This window comes from Aricia agestis, chromosome 2, assembly GCF_905147365.1.
Source record: "Aricia agestis chromosome 2, ilAriAges1.1, whole genome shotgun sequence".
NCBI classification, from domain to species: domain Eukaryota; kingdom Metazoa; phylum Arthropoda; class Insecta; order Lepidoptera; family Lycaenidae; genus Aricia; species Aricia agestis.
Window position 1 is genome coordinate 9,081,616 of NC_056407.1, and position 9,611 is coordinate 9,091,226.

Genomic DNA, 9,611 nt, shown 5'->3' on the forward strand with positions numbered 1-9,611 from the left:
AAATATTAACTTAGTTCAATGCACGGTTACGACAATAAATGAAAAATTCGTGAAAATTAGATGCATCTTTGTGATTTTTTTTATCGAGAAAATTTTAAGGTATCGTGTTTTTGCTCAGATCGAATTTTCGGAAGTATAATGTAGTATCTAATTTTAGAAAATGAAACAATTCGGGGCTTATTTTCAAGTATAAAAATGAAATATAAAATCGACACTTTAGGGTTAGTCGCCCCCTTAGGTAACAGAGCTTTATAAAACATACCTGTGCCTTAAGTTTCTGGTTTGCAGAATTCCATATTTACATTTTTATTTTATTTGTCGTGATGGAGCATAACTAGTAACTGTTATACTAAAATATATACCTGTCATAGAATCTCCTTTTCGAGAGTTATGTTAAAACAAGGAGTGTAAGTACTTAGTATTTTGTTAAAGCTCGGCTTCTTACCAAGTTATATTTGGCAGATGTTTGGCAGCATATTATATAGCTAAGTTAGCAATAAGTTAAATAGTATTAAAATAATTTGAAAATTGACTATTCGATATTTAATAACAATAATATTATTTATTTTAAGTAGAATAATATTATAAGTAAGTATCTATTCTTATTTAATATAGTAACTGCTAGACTAGCTTACCTACTTTGATAAGGAAGTTGATACAATAATAATATTATTTTCCATGTTATAACATATTTATTAGTATAATTATATATTAGGTATGTAATTTTATAATTTTGAAATAAATACTTAATAAAAATTTTTTTCATTTTTATGATAAATTTTATTGTCATTAAGTATATTTTGTTTTAAAGATTATAATAGCTCCCAACACCGGTTTCGGTGACGGTGGCCGGTTTCATTGAAACCAGGCCAGCTATGCAGGAGTAATTTTAGTGCCCTAGTGTGTGCGCAGTACACAAGAGCACTCTCTATTCTTTTACTCTCATAACCCAGTGGGACGGACAACCGACACGACTGGCGAGAGATCAGGCGCAGGACCGACTTTCTACATGCCCATCCGACGCATGGATCATCTTACTTGTCAGACAATCAGGTGATCAGCCTGCATTGTCCTAACCAAACTTAGAAATAACATGTTTCCAACGCGGGAATCGAAACCCACGACCTCCGAGTCAAGAGCCGCGCTCTATACCACTAGACCACGGAGGCGTTCGATTTATTTATTTAATTTTAAAGATTATATTAAGTGCTTAACCATCAACTATTACCGTAGAATTGCTTTTTACCGTTGAATTATAATGTTTTATTCGTGCCAATTTGTGGATATAAAATCAGAAACAATAAATATCTTGGAAAACTTTTAATTCTTAAAATAAAAACACTCTTCAAGTAACTGATCATATTTAGGCTGCTTCTTTTCCTTTCTTCTCCACTGCCATGTTTATGGAAATGCACACAATGTTCCCCTTCTTCGTTATAACGGTCGCTTTCATGATATAATCGCCATAGAAGAAAGACGAACCCAAGAACGATTTCGTCAGCTCAGAAAAGTTTATTTCAAAAAAATAATTTCCCTGAAAATTTTCAAACGAAAATATACAATGTGTCGGGTACATCTGTGAACAACTGGAATAATTAGTTTATTAATTATTAAAATATATTGCAACATAACGCTTTCTGTTTCATACATCAAACCTTTTGATTGCCCGTTAATTTCATACAGGCAACTCGGATAACCCAGAACGTATTTTCTGCTTTTTCTTAGCGTATCTACCTCTAAAATTATATAAATTACTAGCTGTCCTGGCTAACTTTGCTTTGCTATATAATATAAAGTATTTCGAGCATATTATTATTTTATTGAAGTAACTAAATAAGTAACATACTTATTTAGTCACTTCAATAAAATAACGGTAACGTCCCGTCCCGTCCCGTCGCACAAACAATGGTCGCCGTCGTCTCGAGTTGTAATAATTTACTATTATTTATTCAACAAATGCACTTATCAATATAAAAAGTACCCAGTACCCGATTCTCAGACCTACTCAATATGCTCACAAAATTTCATGAGAATCGGTCAAGCCGTTTCGGAGGAGTACGGGAACGAACATTGTGACACGAGAATTTTATATATAAGATTATGCATGCAATCCATGTTTATGTCGCAGGGAAATGAGGATATCAGGAATATCACGAAATCCCGGTAGATGCCGAATATTTTAATTGTTTATTACGTCTTCTTACTAAAAATATCTAGTGATATGTCAATTCACTGAACTAATGGCCTGTTTCACCACTTCCTGATAAGTGACGAATAGGCTATCCACCAATTAACTTGACAGATCAAGTATGGAGAATCTGTCAAAAAAGTTGTGAATAGCCTATTCGGCACTTTATCAGAAAGTGGTGAAACAAGCCGTAAATCTAGTGAAATGTCAGAAAAGCGAATACCGCCGAATAAAATTCGAGCTGGATAGTCGGTGATTAAAAGTTTAGTGATATTATCACATCAAAATAAATATATTTTTTTATTAACATTGAATTTCTTATTTTTAAATAACGTTAATTAACATTTAGTAACAAGACGTGTACCAAAAATGTGTAATTTCCAGTGACGGATTAACCCTGGGCGTTTACACCTTTCACGCTCAATTTGGCTTAAAACTGTACTTTTCAAACTTGAAAAAATCATCAACCACTTATTTTTATAATAATGTTGATAACTTATTTTAATAGGAAATTTCACTGTCTAATTAGTTAGCAGAGAAAAAAATACGATTTATAGAGTATTTGTACATTAAATGTCGATACCTTAATAGAGGTTTTCTTAAATTCCGTTTTAGTATCAGTTTCGAAGCTTTTAATTTACGAAACCAGCGACAGATCTAATTAAAAAATAATAATAACCTATTGACAAGATCCATAAGCAAATAGTTAGCAGAAAAAATATTTCGTTTAGGTATATAACTTTATACAATTTGAATTCAAAGAATGAGAAATATCAAGAAATATCAAGGAATTTTAAAACTACTATAAATCGCTGCGCGCAAAACAATTCAAATAGTCCGCCGCAGGTTTGTATGGAAACTTGAAATTAGGTGTAAACGCTCTTAATTAAATTAAGCAATGCCTAGGGCATCACATCGGGGGCACTAGAAGGACAAAAACATCCGTCCTTAGGGCATGACGTCTCATTCTCATGTCACCAAAACCACAACAAAAAAACTTTCTAGGAAAAAAAATGTTTTTGGAACTAAGTTAATTTGACCAAATTTACGCATTTTCATCCCCTTACAACCCCTTTTTCTAGTTAAAAAGTAGCCTATGTCCTTTCTCAGGCTTTAGACTATCTGTGTACAAAATTTCATTACTATCGGTTCAGTAGTTTTAGCGTGAAAGTGAGACAGACAGACAGACAGACAGAGATACTTTCGCATTTATAATATTAGTATAGATTAGTAATAAAGTTAAAAGAAGATACAAAAATACTATTAATTTCGTAGTTATAACATTATTGTCATTAATACATAACTTTGAATAATACATCAACATAGTAAAAGGAGGGGAAGTAAGTTATCTTCATACAAACTACAAAGGCACCGCGCGCGGCTTGTATGTGTGCGCCATAGTATCAATGCATCGCCACGTACTGTACACAACAAAATCTCGGCGAGTTTTAGAGGCTGCACTGGTACCGCCGAGATTTTGTTGTGTGCCGTACGTGGCGACGCATTGATACTATGGCGCACACATACAAGCCGCGCGTGGTGCCTTTGTATGAAGATAACTTACTTCCCCTCCTTTTACTATGACATCAATCCCCAAGCGGCACCCGGGTGCCGCATAACAATTGTAAATATATTGTGTCTGCGATTCCCACGATCGAGGTAGGTAGTAATATTAAAAATAAAAATGTATTTTTAATTATTTTTTTAAAATTAAGTTACCTTTTCGACAGCGCAGTTATGCGCATTCAGATTCTTCTCAATAACACTCGCAAACAGAAAATGTTGGCAAGGATCTTTCAGATTGTAAGCCCAGAGAACACTTTTAACGTTGTCTTTTATAGTACTCACTACAATCTTAATCTGCAATAATAATGATAATAAAGTCCTAAATTAGAAAACTAGTTGATTACTAATACTATTGTTAACTTAGAAAGATTAAACGACAGTCACTTGTTCCTGATTAATTCTTTCGTTATGTTTATAAAATATGTCGCCTTAATATACTTAGATAATATTAGAATATAATACTTACAGTCATTCTCAGAGACGTTTTATGAATCTAGTTGTTTATCCTGATAGCAAAAGGACACCAGGCAAAACCTAGGATTATTTAATATAGCTAGACCATATTAAGAACTTAAAAAACCCCCGCCAAAAAACTTTAAAAAGTAATGAAATAATATTTACTGTCTTTAAGTTCAAATAATTCCTAACTTGTGTAAAGTAATATTTTAGTCCATAATTGTTGTCACGGTGTGTCGGGGGACCGCCAAGTAAACTACAACCTACAACCGCCAAGTCGCTGATTATCTCCATTCGGTTCGCTGTGAACTGATCATTAAACTATAATGTTATCTGAAATCTCAAATCAAACATCTACATTAGCGGTTAGTTAGGAATTATTTGAACTTAAAGGCAGTAAATATTATTTCATTACTTTTTAAAGTTTTTTGGCGGGGGGTTTTTTAATTTCTTAATTTAATTTTATTTCATAATTTTTAAACTTGTGTTGGCTATAGTGCAGAATAATTCCTATCAACATAATCATATTCTCATGATTACCATCTATCAATGTCCTTTTCGATGAGGCCGTTAATATGAGCCCAAACATGAAACCTCCACTTTGGGTTCATACGAAGCTCGGTTCCTATAGAATCCAGGTGATGCTGCAGCAGCAGTATGTAAATATTTACTGTCTATCTACTTCTTACTGGTTGTCGCAATTAAAATGAGCCCAAACACGAAACCTCTGCTCTAAGTTGGCGAGGAGTTGGATATCCTATTGATTACCAGGTGATGCTGCAGCACCAGGTTAACTATTAATATGTGCATACGTCTATTGTATATTCAAAAATGCCACGAACTAGAATGAAATATAAAACGAATACAAAGTTGCAAACGGCCTTTCATGAACCAGATAAACCCTGATTGTCCAGCACGGAGCAGGCTGATGATGATGAATTATAGTTAAGAACACTCTCGATCATGTCAGCTTTCAAACAAAAAAAACTAGATCAAAATCGGTCCATCTGTTTGGATGCTACGATGCCACGGACAGATACACACACAGACAGACAGACACGTCAAACTTATAACACCCCTCTTTTTTGTCGGGGGTTAAAAATAAATATGGACGTAACCCTGTAACTGCATTTTCTGAGTAGGTTAGGTTAGGTTAGGTTAGGAAAAAATATTAAAAGCAAACATTTTAAAGGGGTCTTACTGGAAATGGCATCGTACTAGGAAGGAGGTATTATACGGGGTAAGGGCCTAAGGGGTAATTTCCCAGTAAGACTCCTTTAAATGTAATGCTTTTAATATTTTTTTCCTAACTAAATAATTACTCAGAAAATGCAGTTGCAGGGTAGTCCATATATTTTTTTAAGTTCTTAATATGGCCTAGCTATTGGAAATATTCTTAGTTCTCGCCGCGCATTTTTTTTAGACCAGAATGTCTGATGTCCTTTGTATCTTCACTAAGTAACTCACAAGCGTCTCATAACTAACTCTTTAAGTAACCATTAAGTATAAATTATCTCTGAGTATGGCTTTATATTATATATAGGGTGTAACAAAAATGAGTGATAATATTTTAGGGTGTGTCACGTACACACCCTAAAGTATTATCACTCATTTTTGTTACACCCTTCCTTGTAGAGAGTTCACTATGAAAGTAGCAGCGCTGAAAGACCAAAATTTTTTTCACTTTTGTATGGGGAAACTTGTGACGCTCGTGCCCTTGCCCATACAAAAGTGATAAAAAAAATTTTCGTCTTTCAGAGTTGCAGTTGAGTTGTATTATCACTTATTTTTGTTACACACTGTATAGTGGGTTTACATCATTCCAATCCAGTGATTGAATCCAGCGTTGGACTCTCACACTTCGAACATTTAGAAAGTTCGCCACATGTACGTTTTTTACTAAACTTGTGTATCCTATTATTTTAGTAACAGATGTTAAACAATGCCCAAGAATTTTTGTTTGTGATGGATTTTAAAAAGCAGATGTTTGGTAATTGGCATATTGACTCAGTCCACTATAGTTTAAGTGCACAATGTATACAATAGAATAGTATAAAAAAAGGTTAATGAGCGTATCTCGCCGTTAAACTTTGGTTTGGTGAGGTTTAAAATGTATTAGTTTTTAAGTTTTTGAAATGAATAAAATATATTAAAAAAAAAAAAAATGAAGTGTTCCGTACCGTTATAGAGCAAAAATAGGCCAAAAATTGGGAGCCCCCCTTAATTTTTTATTTTATTTAAATATTATTATTAATTGTTAAAGTACACATATATTTAAGGCCTTTGTGAAAATTTCAGGATCCTACCTGTTGCCATTATTGATATGAGCAAAAAGGCCAAAAAATCACGTTTGTTGTAACAAAATACTTAATATTAATATTTAAGGGGGGCCCCCTTAAATATTAATTATTATTTTTTTATTATTAAAATTGGGGCCGTCTATGGACTGTTCGTCCATATCCTTTTTTTGTTATTTCATTATCGTATTAAAGTGTCCGTTTACATTATTCACGAGAAATCCAGCGCTGGATTCGATCACTTGACTGGAATAATGTACACAGTACACCGCTCATTAGTCATTAGTCATTACACATACATATACACATACCTCATCAATTCGACTAGGAACAAAGAAAGTAAAATTAATGCGACCATAGTAGTCGCCGCCGCCTTGGTTTTGAATATCGACCACTATTTCAGTCAAATTTTTCGCTTTCGATCCCTTGCAGAGTTCAAAGTTCCTCCATGAAAGTGTATAAGGCCCCTGAATAAACAAAATTTGATGATTGATCTTTTAGAAGATGTTTGTGGATTAGAAATTTTCTAGTACGAGATACGTCTGCAGAACTGTGCAACTATCCAGTACACGCTAAAAAACACATCTTTACTAATATTTATGATTAGGAGAATTTAATATCTCTACTGCTGGCCCTGTAGACAAGTGGCAAGCGAAATATCGTAAACGCCAACAAAATGTATGGGATTTGACACTATTATTAGTATATCATACTTATATTAATAGATATGATTAGTATTCGCAAGCGAAGCGAATACTAATGTCAAATCCCATACATTTTGTGGCGTTAGCGTTGGCGTTTACGATAATCGCTTGCCGCTTGTCTGGGCCCTCTGGTGCCAATCAGTGGTTACAATAGAGTTTCGGTCGGGATCTTAGACTATACTTACTTTGAATGCAACTTTAGCATTGAAGGAAAGTGATTTTTAATTATTGTTTTGAAAAAGATAACCCAGAGACTATTCTGAGAGATGGGAAAATTTTAACATTTGTGCTTTTACTTTAATTTGTAACTTTAATACAAAAAAATAGATAAGCTTTGGTTTTCTTTAATTACTATTTATATTTAATGAGTTATTTATATTAAAACTTACGAAATTATTCTCGTTTTTTTGCAATGCAATACCAGCGCTAATATTAGGCACCATTATTACCACAAAAGTGGTTACCAAAATTATAGCAATCATTTCGGTGACTCTAGACACGGACTATGAACAACTATCATTACTGCCAATAAATGTTAAAATGACTACAAAAATGGATATTAGATTACAGCCTAATTGCTAGGCTTGTTACTAGGGTTGGCAAATAATAATCTAAAACATACTTATTACGCAATTATTACTTTTAACAAAAAAATTAAAACCGACTTCCTAGGTAAAAACAATAATACTTACTTAATATGAACTAAAAAGTATTAAATAACTCTTACTCTTTAAAAAGTTGTGTCCAGTAACTTAAACATAATATGTTACAAATAAGTGAAATTTCAAACGAAGGTGTCCCTGGACCCAGAGACGACACCTTTAAAGATAAAAGTTTGGAAATTGCAGTATCGCTTAGAATCTAAGCGATACTGCCATTTCCAAACTTTTATCTTTGTGGTAAATGCTTGCAGTTATCTAAGCCTTAGATAACTGCAAGCATTTACCACAATTTCGCTTACATAAAAGTAACATAATCTGAATAGTTAACATTCGTAGTTAGTTATTTACGCATAAAGCCTTATCTTGCAGATAACTAAAATTAGTGAAATTATTATTTTTAACAAAAAATTAAAACCGACTTCCAAGGTAAAAACAATAATAATATGAACTAAAAAGTATTAAATAACTCTTACTCTTTAATATTTCCTTTATCAGAATTCAGAATCTCTGAAACTTTTGGGACTGGTACCGACCATACAAAAAAAAATCATTTTTTGGCCCATTTTTGCTATATAACGCTACGGAACCCTTCGTGCGCGAGTCCGACTCGCACCTGACCGATTATTTATGTTCAAGAATTACTCCGCCGTTTGTTAACCGATTTTCAATTTTTTTCTATTATTATTCACAAAAGTGGTGACCTAAAGAAATGCTAATCCATATTTTCTACCATATTGAAATCCACTCATCAACTTCCGGTTATGAATTATTGTAATGGTTATTGTACACAGCCAAGCTGCACTAGACATAGGCTTATACAAACAACGCTGAATACATTCCACCTCAACATTATAGATGATGATATTATAAAATTTCCTAGAAACTCTTACGTACTTTCAATTTATTGATTCCATATAATAGAAGGAGGAAGTAATAAACAAAGTAATATTTGGGTTAACCTCCACTTAGAACCACTTTAGAGCGATCTTACCATAATAATTCAATTCAATTCATAATAATAATATAACGATCACATTATTATTTATAGTCATGGAAAAATTAGATTCCCATATTTTATACATTAATTTATTTAAATTTGTGTTTGATACAGTGAAAGCTAAAATAGATGTATTATAGTAATGCCACAGTATAGCAATATTAGTCCCTATGTCATATTGCTATACTGTGGTAATGCTACATCTATTTTAGCTTTCACTATAGGCCTCTTGGATATCTCTAGTGGCGCGGCGAGTGGCAGATTCAGGCAACAGGTGGGTGTCAGAGTGCGATCAGAATATGTAAAATACGCTTTACTAGTTTTAATGAAAACACGTTGAAAACGTTAAAAAATGCTCTGAAATAGGAAAAAATGGCGGTACCATTATAGGTTTATGGGCGGTACGAGGTACTGTTGTGTTGTAGGGTGCAAAAATTCCCAATCTTCGAATCGTGAATTAACGTTTTATTCGTTTCTGAGACAGGATCACGCTTAAATCTAAATCTCGCATGAATATTTCTAAAATATCACGTGCAAATTATTTTTAATATCATTGTTTCATTATGTATTGTAATTTTAAAAACGATATAATAAAAAATCCTACTAATATTAAAAAGCCGAAAGTATGTGAGTTTGTGAGTTTGTATGTTTGTTACTTCTTCACGCTTAAACGGCTGGACCGATTTCGACAAAATTTTACAAGGAGGCTGACATCTTGGATTAACACATAGGCTACATTTT

General features: G+C 33.1%; 1 protein-coding gene across 1 annotated transcript; it reads right to left on the reverse strand.

Annotated features, from left to right (window-relative positions):
* Window positions 1-1,363: 1,363 nt before the first annotated feature.
* Window positions 1,364-7,693, reverse strand: LOC121736601. The gene is made up of 4 exons (XM_042127907.1): window positions 7,676-7,693; window positions 6,819-6,974; window positions 3,908-4,048; window positions 1,364-1,534 (listed from the first exon to the last, which is right to left on the reverse strand). The coding sequence occupies exons 1-4, from the start codon at window positions 7,691-7,693 to the stop codon at window positions 1,364-1,366; spliced, it is 486 nt and encodes a 161-aa protein (XP_041983841.1).
* Between the last annotated feature and the right edge of the window lie 1,918 nt (window positions 7,694-9,611).

Excerpts from the sequence above, each read along its gene's own strand:
- LOC121736601 (XM_042127907.1), bottom strand. Across the intron at positions 4,049-6,818 it reads TTCCTAGTCGAATTGATGAG|ATTAAGATTGTAGTGAGTAC; the intron begins GTATGTGTATAT and ends TTATTATTGCAG. Across the intron at positions 1,535-3,907 it reads ATAACTGCGCTGTCGAAAAG|GGAAATTATTTTTTTGAAAT; the intron begins GTAACTTAATTT and ends GAAAATTTTCAG.